General features: G+C 36.2%; 1 protein-coding gene across 3 annotated transcripts in view; it reads right to left on the bottom strand.

The window, feature by feature from the left end:
- The window catches only part of ZMAT1 (zinc finger matrin-type 1), a 43,684-nt gene that overhangs the window by 6,645 nt on the left and 23,539 nt on the right, over positions 1–13,500 (bottom strand). For 2 of the 3 annotated variants that reach the window (XM_016133282.2, XM_016133283.2), the window contains exons 3-5: positions 8,310–8,411; positions 8,056–8,230; positions 6,230–6,514 (exon numbers count right to left, since the gene is read on the bottom strand). In XM_016133282.2, coding sequence (XP_015988768.2) covers positions 6,230–6,514; positions 8,056–8,230; positions 8,310–8,411 — 562 coding nt within the window. The remainder of the gene's footprint in view (positions 1–6,229; positions 6,515–8,055; positions 8,231–8,309; positions 8,412–13,500) is intronic. The other variant, XM_016133284.2, reaches the window with a different exon arrangement.

Genomic DNA, 13,500 nt, shown 5'->3' on the forward strand with positions numbered 1-13,500 from the left:
TGTTTCTTATACTCCCTATCTTCCTACTGGAATCTGCTCCTTCGCCCTCTGTTAATGCCCTCAGCCCTGCTAGGATACCTTGCTCCTGACTTCACCCAGAAACTTAAGCTTCTTTTCATCTTCTACTTTTCAGAATCTTCTATAACCTAACCCTTGTGTGGCCCACATTTCTCCTAATCACAGCTCTATCTCATAACAACTTTGACTAAGGTATTTGTTTTCAAAGCATAGATTAGGGAAGTATACATCTTTATAGTTTAACATTGTGGTTCTCAATCTTGGCTCCATATTGTAGTCACTTGGAGAGTTAAAATAGAGAGACAAAACACTAAAGTGTAGGTCCCAGGAATTCTAATTTAATTGATTTGAGGGATGGCCTGAGCACTAGGATATCTAAAAGCTCCCTGCATGATTCTAATATGTAGTCAAGGATGAGAACCATAGATCTAATATCTTAAATGGGGAAAATCAATTGAGAGTTACATGTAAGCTAAAATGCAACTTAATGTGGGATTTATCTTCTGAAGAAAAAATTTAAATGTCATTTACCAGTTTTTATATTATGACAGGAAAACGATATTTAAAAGCCTTAACATTTGTTGAGAACTTATTCAGTGATGGGTACAGTATATACTGCTTTATGTCATCCTTTTAAAATCCTGTGAAATAGCCTTATTTTCATTTTACACCTGAGGAACTTGAGTTGCAACTGGGCAAGTGACTTCAAACCTGTCTATGAATCTATGTATATCCCTCTACATGAGACTGCCTCTCAATAAACAATTTGAAAATATTAATTGAGAAAAACTGTATAATTATTACCACATAAAGCACTGAGCAGGATTGTAAAATAAAAGATAATCCCTTGTTTCAAGGAGGCTAACTCAATTAAGGAGCTATAATTAATACAATTATCAATGAACAATAAAGCCTATGAAAAATCAGAGGAAGGGGAGAATACCAAGAGGCAGAACAGTCAGAGAAGTTGCGATGGATCTTGGAGAGCAAGAAGGATTTGAATTGTAAGGAAAGTAGATAGGGCATTCCAGGAAATGAAAACAGTATCAGGTATGGCAGAGACATAAATGAGCATGACGTGTTGAATTCAAATAATCTGTTCAACAAACACTGAGCACCTATGTGGCACCAAGCATCATGATGGATACTAAGGGTACAAGATGAGTAAAATGGTCAGGTTGGTCACAAATCTGAGTATGAAACAGACATGAACAGAGAATTTCATTTTCATTTGGTAAAAGTTAAGAGAGGTATGCTTAAGGGGTATGGGAGCTCAAAGAAGCAGAGACACTGAGCATAATATGGGAGTCTGAGAGGGTTACTGGAAGAGATGATAACTTAGTTAAACCTAGAAGGATGAAAAATAGCTGATTTGATGAAAAAAGTTGAGAAAACTATTGCAGGCAAAGGAAATCACATAAAAAAAGGAAAGTGTTTAAAGGAACTTCTCAAAGTTTGCAATTGTTGTAGAATAAAATACAAGGGGACAAGATGGGAGAGGCAAAAGGAGTATCAGATCAGAAATAGACTTATATGTTATGCTAAGGAGCCTAGACTTTTTATTTTGTCTGTTGGACACCTTGAAGTGGTTTCAAGGAGTAAGTGACATGGTCAACTGAGTGTTTTAGAGAAATCTCTCCTCTAACTGCAATATGGATGATTTTGAGAGGAGCAAGCCTGGAAGTAAGGAGACCAAAGTTATGTAAATATAGTATACCAGGCAAGGTATAAGGAGGGCATGGGCTAGAAAAGTTGCAGTAGGGATACAGAGTAACAGGAAGATTGATGAAATATTTAGCATTAGAACTAGCAAAACTTAGTGACTAATTGAATGTGGGAGATAAGGGAAAAGGAAGAATATAGAGGAATTTAAATTTACTCTCAGTATCTTCATTTGGCAACTGAGAGGGTGGTGATCCTGTTAACTAAAATTGCAGCTTCAGAAGGAAGCGTTGTTTTAGGACGTAGGAAAATAAGCAATGGTGAGTTTTGGTTTGCACACACAGAATCTGAGATAGCCATGATATTTCCATGTAAAGATGTCCAATAGGTAATTAGATATAGGAGTTTCAAAGGCAGAACATAGGTCAGAGTGATTTTGGAGAAGTCAGAGCAAGGGAATAGTTAAAACAATCAAAGTAGATGAGATTTCCTGAGGACAATGTATGGGTGGGCACAGGAATACGACATAATGATAAAACCCCGGAAAGTGCCACTCTTTATACCAAGATGGCAGAGAAGGAAGGGGCCATGAAAAGGTCACGAAGTAAAAACAGAGCTATAAAAATGAACAGGAGAGAGTGATGTCAAAGGAGCTAAGGAAGTAGAGATTTTTAAAAGGAATGATTAGTGAATGGAATAAAGCTGTCCGTTAGATTTAGAAATTCAGAGGTCACTATGGCCCTGTAATAGTTTCAGTGGAATAGTGGAATAGTGGTGTGGAGGGCTGGGGTAATATGTGTCAATGAATGGCAGTGAGTTAAGGAGTAACAGTGAGGACTGTAAAAGTACATGTATTTGAAAATAACAACAAATGATTTGGATAAGAAAGGAAGGGTAAAGTGTAGTCGTTAAAGGGGAACTCATGATTAAGGGGTGATTTGGTTAAGTCAAGATACTTGGGAATACACATTTGATGGCCAATTTTTTCTTGATGAAATAAGGAATAAATCTGCCTGACAGGTGTGGGGAAGGAGAGAATAGAACAGTGAAAGAGAGTCTAAGATAGTGTGGTAGATTTAAAAATCATTGCCGAAAGGAATGTGAAGGAAAAAGAAAAGGATTAAATAGATCTAACGTTCCAGGCAGGTAAGATACCATGACTCTGGAGAGGTACTCAATCTCTAGCATTATATAATTTTCCATAGCAGCACTAAGTATCCTGAATATAAAAGTAGAAAAGGTGAACTGTTCCAATGATCCAGGGTTGAAATTTTGCTACTAGGGAATGAGATAACAACAATGAGGTATAAGTAAAGCCTTTTGGAGGGATGCTGCAGCATTGAAGTATAAGATGATGGTAGTGGAAATGTAATGGAAGGGTACAAGGAGGGAGAAATAATTTAGGAAAATTTGGTAAGACTTGCTGATGGATAGGATATAGGGAAATTAAGTAGTCAAAGATTCCCTCACAGATTCAAATGTAAGTGACAAATAGTGGCACTACCAGCAAAGACAGAAAACTTTGGAAATTCAAGATGGTTTTAGAAAAGATTATTAATTTAATTTTAGATACGTTGAGTTACAGGTGGAGATGAGATATCTATGTGCAATAATGGGGCTAGATATTAGTAAGATAAAACAAATACAATAAATAAAAAATACATACATACTTTAGTTCCATATCGTTATGGTAGCCATTCCTGTGCTAATCAAACCTGGGCTGGATGAGAGACATGAAGAAAGCCATGAGAATGAAGATAAAGACAGAAAGAGATTAGATACAGTAGAAACATATGTAAACAAGAGAAGATGGAAAAGACAGCAGAGACAGAAGGGAGAAAATGGGTGAAAAGTGAAATAGTTAAGGTGGTACATTTTAAATCGTTTTTGTCTTACCACTTGCTCATTTACAATATGGGCTTCTTCTGTTACTGTTCTTTGAAATTGTCATTAGCTAATTTAAATTCTCCAGCTATTTTTTAAATCCTCAAATCTTTACTGTTCTCCAAATGGACTAATTAAGGCAGTGTTGAAAATTAGTTCTTTGAGCTCTAGCTTCAGAGGCTAATGTAAAGTGACTTCAATGACTGGATTAATTTATGCTGATGATCAGCAGTACCTCCCCAGCCAGATGAGAATTTCACCCAAATCCTCCTCTTATTCTAATAACCCTGAAACTTTAGAGTTTTAAAATGACCTTCCTTTCAGAGTGCACATATTTCTCATAGTTCACTCAGTTCCAACTTTACCTAATGCCATTAAACTAGAAACTGCTTATGTCAGATACCCTCAGCCCAACAATAGGAAAAAAGAATTCTAACAAGTGGAAGTTTGTCATTTCTCCAAACATCTACTACTTTCTGAAATCCTAGGACTTCTATTTCTATACTTGCCTAAATTAATATTCTTTAAAATTCTAGATAAAAACACAGATCTCTGTGTAACTTTTGGGGATGCATTAAATCTCATTAAGTAGGAAACTTAAATAGTACAAACAAAGGGTTAGCACTCAATACATAATGATTTACAGTTCACTGGCTCATATGTTAAACTCATCTCTATTGAGGTAGGCCTACTCTCTGCCAGTTTCTATCTCAAACACTGAAAATAGAGAAGAGTTAGACGAAGTGCCTTCCCTCAAAGACCTTACATTCTAATGGGAGTAAAGACATATGGAGAGATAATTGGATATGCAGGTTAAGGAAGCACAGAAGATAAGCCTTGATGGTAGTAAAAAGGCTTCCAAGGAAGTTGCATGTTAAGAGTGAGTAGAAGTTAGCCAAGAGGGACATGGACGTGTTCCAGGTAACATGGCAATAAGAACAGGGGCACAGAGACAAGAGACACAGCAATAGTCTTTGGAAACCATAAAGAGTTTGTAGGTTCTGACCCACACAAATCATGACAGGAAGTAGCAGGGAATAAGTCTGGAGAAGCTAGACAGGGACAAGATGGCAAAGAGCTATGAAGCTTAGACTTTATCCTTAGAAAATAGAGAAACAATTAAGACTTGTTACACAGGGAACGACATGGAAAGAAGTGCACTTCAGGTGAAATATTCTAGTAGTTAAATTGAAGGCAGATTTGGAGAGACCACACTGATGGCAGAGAGAGTAGTTAGGAGGTTGTAGCAATATTCTAGAACAATGCTTCTCAAAACTTGTTGCGAGTACAAATCACCTAGGGATCTTGTTAAAATGTAGATAGATTCTGATTCAGTAGTTCTGCAGTGAGACCTGAAATTCATTTTTCTAACAAGCTCTCGGGCAATGTCAATGATGCTGGCCACAAACCATAGTTTGAGGAGCAAAGCTCTAGGAAAAGATGTTGAGAGCCTGAACTAGTGTGGGAAGAGCAGGACTGGAAATAAGGTAAAAGTAATACTCTGTAGGTAAAATAGTCATGACTTTGTGCTTCATTAGATATAGAAAGTGAAGAAGGTGGTGTTGGGGCATTTACATTTAACTACAGGTTTCTACTTTGAACAACTGGATGGATTTGAAATTGCTATGAGGTACTCAGGTGAGCAACGGCTGCCATTTAGATATGAATCTAAAACTTTACAGAAAGGCCATAAGCATACAGATAAGAGGTGAAATCAGGAGGTAGGTTAGATCATGTTTGTAGAGTAAGCTCAAAAATGAAACCACAGGAAAATCTACATTTAAGTAATGATTTTTTAAAAAAAGCTCCCAAAGAAAAAAGAAAGAGAAACACAGGAGCAAAACCAGAGCATAAGGAGTTACATGAGACAAAGAATAGAGCTTCAAGAAGGGAGTAATGAACATTTTCACATGAAGCATAAAGGTCTACTAAAACTGAAAATAAGTGGAGAGGAATATGAAAAGGGAATAAAATACACTAGTAGTGAGAAGGTGTCTATGGGGCGGGGGGGGGGGGGTAATGAAAAAAAAATATATGATTAGCAGAGCAAGTGGATCACTCCAGTCAGGATCAGAATCTTTATTGTGCCTGAATTATTGCCACTCTCCTTCCCACTCCTACCAATCTAACTCATATACTTCCTCTATGAAGATATTTGGAACCATGATGTTTCACCCCTCTGGTTACCATAAATATGTACACAAAAACCCATGTCTGTAGTCTCTTGCAGTAAAGTGTTATTAACCCAACTAGTTTGTATACTTGCTCTTTCAGGGAAAATAGTCTATCCATCCTCATTTGTATTCCTAAGAATGACTAGCCAAGCACCCAAAAGATGCTTACACTATACTCACTATACTTAGTGACTGATATAACAACACAATACTAATTTAAAATACTTTCTTATGCACTTCTGACATAACAAGGAACCACGGAAATACCTATATTTGATTCTGTAATTAATAAGGGTCATCTAAAAACTTCTGGGTCTCACAACAGACAGAACTAAAAAGACTCTAAGTCCTTATTTACCTAAAATTCTATGGTCCCATGAGTACTATCAACCTCCTACTCAACAAGAGTAAAAGCGTATATACATAAGCTAGTACATGTTATAAAATATAAACTTCCTATGAAAGAGTTTTGGGATATTTTTACTGTTTACCATTTGCATCAGATTTTGCTGGAAGAGAGTCCTCTCTTATCTTGTCTACAACCTTCTTCCTAGCTTCATTTCTTTTGTGTTTTTTCCCAATATAATGTTGTTGGGCCATTAATGGACTATTAAAGGAAGCAGGACAGAGCTTGCAATACTTGTTTGGATTATTCAAATCCAAAGCAGTGCTGGAAGAGGAAGGCACAGTCTTGTCTTTAATCCCACCTGGAGGAGGCTTGACAGCAAGGGGCTTCAGAAAAGTTGGCTCTGCAGAAGTAGTAATAGGCGTACCTGCTGAAATAGTCATAATGAAAAGCGATCAACATGTATTCAGCTATTAGAGTTGCATTGACTATAAAATATTAGGGAAATTTAAAACCCATTATCTTTGTACTTTTTCCACATGGCTATCGGATAAAGGTACTCAGGTTAAAAATAATTTCCTTCTGTGAAAAAGGAAACTTGAATACACATCTGCCACCAAGTTTCTCCAACAAAGATACAGAAAGGAACATTTAGCATCAAGCACTGACAATTTATATTAATTTGAAAAATCAGTGAAAGCATGAGAGCTCTCTTAGGATGGTTCTTGAAATTAGTGAGTGTAAAACAGATGATACCAACTTCTAAGCTGGTGTCTTTCTTGGGTAACATAGTAAGTCATCTATACAGTCCAGATTTGTGGTGTAACAAAATAAAATTTATGAAATTCTTAAGGAATATAAAATTATATATTTTCACAGTTTCAGTTATTTCTGAGCTCTTTCATTTGGTCTCCTCTCCAAGCCCAAATTGGATAAGACTTTACAAAATTCTTTCTTTTGTAGGGCATGCTGATTCTATCCCTCTTTCGACTGACAGGCAGGAAACCAAATATACAAAAATTAGAAACACTAGAATAAATTTTAAAATAATTGTGTTTTTTTTTTATTAAGACAGTATGTTTTAATGCTGGATGAGGACTACGCTATGAGATAGAAATTAACGTCAGTAAATTTTCCATGCCAGGCAAGCCTTATTCCTCAAGTGTTGAAGCTAGTGAAAATGCAGTTAATTATTTATTCTAGATGATTAATCATCTTATTTTTCATTCTAACGCACAATTTTTTCAAAGTGCAAGTTGAGATTTCTAGGGTATACTCTGCCACCTCAGGCCAGAAGTGAGATTTTTGGGTCAGATATCTCATATACTCATGGTCCAACATCATTGGAAGGAGGGAAAAGACACTGTTTTATAGTTCTCTGTATCTTTGGAATGTATAAAATAAATACTAGATAACAATTGATGATATTGTTGGTACTTTATATTCATAGAAAGAAAGGAATGAGCTATCAGGGTAGAAGGAGATTCCACAGTTTATTTTTTTCCACAGTTACGGTCAAGAAATGCAGCATCACAATTATATTATGGTGAACACATTAGTCTGAACACACATATGAGACAATGTTTTGGAAGGTACTAAAGCAATAAAATATACTGAGATAGATGCCAAGGGGAAGAAGTGAGAAGGAGCTAAGATTTTATGATTTGATTAGAAACTGGAAAGCTCAGGCTGCTTATTGTTGTTTCTTTATAGCTACACAGCAGATTACTTGCTTTTATTTGGATTTACTAAACTAAAAAGGAGGTCATAACATTTCTTAAAATTTAGCTAGCAATTATAATCTCCATATTAAATGACAAAGATACAAAAAGAGCTTAACAAAGCAGAAGAAGAAGAATCAATTTATTGCCCCCAAGGGAGAGTCTCTCTGATAAAAAATGGATAGCAGAGTTTGGGGGAAAATGATAGAGAGACCTTGTACTGAAGCTAAAGATATAAATGTAATCTTACCCTTCTCCGGCTCAAATCCTGATGGAGATACCTGATCATGCTCCTCTATTAATTGCTTCATTTTTTTAGCATGAACTTTCCCCACATAGTGAGACTGAGCAACAATTGGGGAGCTAAAAATCATGTTGCAGAGATCACAAAATTTGTTTCTGTCCACTACTTCACTCTTATGCACCTGAAATAAGCACAATCTTGTTAGAAAAAAAATCAATAACTCACACTTTAGAATTACGATATCAACCTAGGCTACTCACCTGAAAATTTCTGACATCAATCTTCGCTTTCTTACTAGGCACTTCATTTTGTTCTCCATGCATTTGAAAATAAAACCTAACATTTTGAGCATGATTTTCACTCTGAAAAAAAGATATAATATGACTTTATTCGATAATAGAGGCACTCCAAATTTATACCTCTAAATTTGAAGACAGCACTTTTGAATTCGAGGGCAGCACTCACTATAGCAAGCTGTAATATATTTGGTGTGTACCAAGTTTATAAAAGAGCTTCACATGTTTTCAAAACTCTAAATCTCAGTGAAAATTAAAAAACAGAGCTATGATTTAGAGGCCAGTAACATCAGGCTCTTGTTTACGACAGAGACTCCTAGTTGCTGCCTAATATCGCATTTCTTCTTCTTCCTTATACATTTTGTGCAATATAACTAGCTGAAAACTGCATGCTCCTGCCTCCCTTTCAGCAAGATATGACCATGTGATTGGATACTGGCCAATAAATCGTAATCTGAAGTGTTGGGTGAACTTCTGAAAAGCCTTCTTTACAGGCTGGGGGATCAGCCCTTCTAACTTTCTTCCCTCCTGCTTCTGGAATTAACATGTAAAGGTTAGAGTTCCAACAGTAATCTGGGACTATGAGGAATCTTAAAGACAGAAACTAGTTCATCAGAGCAGAAAGAAAGAAAATGCCTGGGTCCCTGATGATGGCACTGAGCTGTCATATCAGCCCTGCACTGCCTACCTCTCAAATTTTCTTACATAAAGAAATTAAACCTTCTAGGTTAAGCACATTGAAAATCTCTCTGAACAAATGAGTAACAAAATACATAAGAACAACCAAAATGCTGGTGGGGGTAGGAGGGAAACTAACATTCCTGAGCACATACTGTGAGGCAATCACTCTCTATATAGAATTTTAAATTGTAAAGTATATCCACCATATAGAAAATCACAGAAAAAAAATATAGCTGAAGCCCATACCTACCATCCACTTTCAACGGATGTTAACATTTTGCTATATTTCTTTCATATTTCCTTTTTAAGAGAGGTAAAATTTTATATATATAGTCCTATTTCCTCCTGCCCATAATCCCTTCCTCCTCAGTTTCTCCCCAGTGTTTATATCCTCTAAGATAACCACTATCTTAGAGTTTGTCTGTTTCATTTCCTTTCAAGCTTTTATTCTTTTACTACTTATACATGTACCCATGAGCAGTATTATATATTATTGTCATTTAAAACTTTTTATGAATATGGAATCATTCAATTCTTTTCCTTTTCAACTTGCTTTTTATAATTTACTAATATATTTCTAATATTTGCACATATTAATTCATATAACTCTAGTTCATTCATTTACATGCTGCATAATATTCCACTCAATGTTATTGAAGGTAGTTATGCTTATATTTATTTTGCTATTACAAGAATTTCTGCACTAAACATATGCAAACATATCTCCTATATACATGTCCAGGAGTTTCTTTAAAGTATATATCAACAAGTGGAATTCTTGGCTTATAAGGTATAATGATTACCAACTTTAAATAGGTATAATAAAATTTCTCTCCAAAAACGTTGAAAAATTTACAACTCCAAATGCAGCATATATGAGTATTCGTTTTCTTATATTTTCCTGAAGTGTTAAGTGCAGTTAGATATTAATTTTTGCCAACATTATGAATTTGATAAAATAGCTCGTTATCACTTTAACTTGCATGCCATGTATGATCACTAGTGAAGTATATCTTCGATAGCTTGTTTGTATCATTTTCCCATTTTTATATTGGGCTGTTTCTTGCTCTAATTGATATATAGTCCTTTATATATTCCAGATAGTAATCCTTTGTTAGTTATATGGGTTATAAATACCATTCAATCTGTGGTACATCTTTTTAACTTTTTATTACATTTACTGTGGTGACACTAATTAGCAAAATTATATAAGTTTCAAGTGTACAATTCGATAATGTCATATATTTATTGCATTGTGTGTTCACGACCCAAAGTTGAATTTCCTTCTGTCACTATATGTTTGACACCATTGACACATATCTACCTTCGCCCTTCCACTTTTCTCTCTGATAACCACTAAACTGTTGTCCATGTCCATGAGCCTCTGTTTGTCTTGTTCTTTTCTTGCTTTCAGTTGTACATCCCACAAGTGAAATCATGATTCTGGACTTTTTATGTCTGTCTTTTATGATTTTTTTATCAGATAAAATTTCCCTACCAGATATCATGATTTATTTTAAAGCTATATTAATGAAGTTAAATTATTGTACAAACAGGCAAACAAAGCAATACAAACAGAATAATAGATTCAACACACACATTCACGCACCCATGAAAATTAACACATAACAGAGGTGCCAATACAAATCAGTGGGGTAAGGATGAACTGTCAAATTATAACGCTGGGCAGTTGGAAAGAGTGAGAGATGTCCACAGAACTCTCCCCTTGAAACAACAATAAGCTGAACACCTAAAATTCAACAAAAACATTCAAACTGCACACCAGCACATCTGAGTGTGGGATGTACACATAAGAGCTACCAGAGGTCAGAACCCCAGGTGTCGGGTGGTGGACCGGGAGAAATAAAGAAGCTTCCTCTGACAGTCACCAGAGATCCCTGTAGGGGGAGGGAGAGGGAAGAAGGTGTAACGATTTCCCTAAATGCCCTACCTGGGAGTGCTGTGAGTACCACACAGCCCGTGGCAGGGTCCAGTCATCTGGGCAGAAAACAGAGATGCAGGACGGGACCACAGAGAAATATCAGTTGATTTTTACCAGCCTTGTTTGAAAAACCAAGGCTGAGCCACAGCCCTCAACTCCCAACCAATACCCTCCATATCTTCCGAGACTGATCATCATGAAGCACTAAGGGAACCTGAAAAAATTGAGCTCCTGAGACCATCAAAGACACTGACAGGGACTGAAACTGAGGGTAGTGAGCGTGATTAAATATCTATAAGAAAATAAAAAGGCGGTTTTAAGGCTTTATATAAAGCAACGATCTAAGAGGCTAAGATGCCACCTATGGGAAACCAAAAGAAAAGTGCCTATTTTGCAGCATGCTAAACAGAGACCTTTATATAATAAATCTTCTTTCTGGAAAAAGAGCAAAATACACTTCCATTAATGCCCAAACGGAGAAATAGACCATTAAACAGCATGAACAACCAACGTGACAAGGCATCTCAGAAAGAAAGAGAAAAATCCCCATAAAATAGGTTACAGACATAGAAATATGCAACTTAAATGACAGAGAATTCAAGATGGCACTTCGGAAAAAAAAACTCAGTGAGTTCTGAAACGAATCATATGAACAATTTCAGGAATAAAAAAAACAACACCTAGATGAGCAGAGCAAGGAGACTGAAACCCTCAAAAAGAACCAAATAGAACTTCTGGAGATGAAGAACACACTGCAAGAGCTGAAAAACGAAATAGCAAGCTTGCGAAATAGAGTCGAACAAATGGAGGAAAGGATCAGTGATATCAAAGACAGAAATCTAGAAATAAATCAGAAAGAAGAGAGAAACAGAAGAATGGAAATAATGAAAGAGAAATGGAAGAACTCGTTGATACCATCAGGAGAGGAAACATAGGATTAATGGGCATTATTGAAGGCAAGGAAAAGGAGCAGGGACTAGAAAGCATTTTCAGTCAAATAGTTGACGAGAATTTCCCAATGCTAAGGAATGAGCTGGAACTTGGAAATCAAGAAGTCAGCAGAACAGCCAATTATCTCAACCTAAAAAGGCCTTCACCAAGACACATTGCATTAAAGTTATCAAAAATCGATGACCCAGAATTCTAAGAGTAGCCAGGGAGAAGAAAACAGTAACTTACAAAGGAAAACCCATGAGATTATCCTTGAACTTCTCAGCACAAACGTTACAAGCCAGAAAGGAATGGAATTAAATATTTAAACTCTTAAGTGAAAGGAACTACCAGCCTAGAATAATGTATCCAGCTAAGATTACTTTAGATATGAAAGAGAAATTAAGACCTTTCCAGACATACAAAAATTGAGGGAATTCTCCACTATGAGGCCTGCACTACAGGAGATACTGAAAGGGGTCAGCTCACCTAAAACAAAATGACCAAAAAATCCATAATTAGGATTAAATGACTATCATGCAAACAGAAGCAGAGGAGTGCGATCCTCACTAAGAACAGGGCATTATAAGCTTAAATAATAATAAGAGAATTGCTACAGTAAGACAGTAATGAATGTTCAGCATACATAGGGACAGATTGAGATGACAATGACTGAAAAGGGGAGGATTCAAAGATCCAAATTCCCAAAGGGGAATGGAGATAAGGCACAAGCAGAAGAAAATAGACAACTGTATGTATGTGTGCGTGTGTGTGTGTATAACTATCTTTTACATATTTGTAATGATAACCACACACCAAAGATTCAGAACTGAAGTATATAACACAAAACAAGAAAAACCAGAGGCAAAACACACAAAAGCCAACAAAAATACAGAAAACAGAAACATAAGGACAAGGAAGCAATGGAAACACCAAGCTACCGGAAAGCAAAAGATAAACTGGCTATAAGAAGACCTCATATTTCAATAATCACCCTAAATGTAAATGGACTAAAGTCACCAATAAAAAGCCACAGAGTTGCGGAATGGATCACAAAACAAAAGCCAATCATATGCTGCCTCCAGGAGACACATCTCAGCTCCAAAGACAAATATAGACTCAAAGTGAAAGGGTGGAATATGATATTTCAAGCAAATAACTTTCAGAGAAAAGTGGGAGTAGCGGTACTAATATCAGATGCCATAGACTTCAAAATAAAAATGGTAAAGAAAGCTACTGAGGGACACTTCATAATGATAAAGGGAATCATGCACCAAGAAGACATAACACTTAGTAATATCTATGCTTCCAATCATGGAGTCCCGAAATATGTAAAACGATCACAAACAGAACTAAATGGAGAATCAGACCAAAACAATACCGAACTAGGGGACCTAAATACCCCACTGTCAGATATGGACAGATCATTCAAACAGAAAATCAATAAGAAAACACATCCTTAAATGACACATTAGACCAACTGACATCATTGACATTTACAGAGCCTTCCATCCCCAAACAGCTGCTTATACATTCTTCTCAAGTGCGCATGGGACATTCTCAAGAATCAACCACATACTGGGACACAGAGATAGCCTCAAC

The sequence above is a fragment of the Rousettus aegyptiacus genome, unplaced genomic scaffold (genome assembly GCF_014176215.1).
Source record: "Rousettus aegyptiacus isolate mRouAeg1 unplaced genomic scaffold, mRouAeg1.p scaffold_m13_p_9, whole genome shotgun sequence".
NCBI classification, from domain to species: Eukaryota; Metazoa; Chordata; class Mammalia; order Chiroptera; family Pteropodidae; genus Rousettus; species Rousettus aegyptiacus.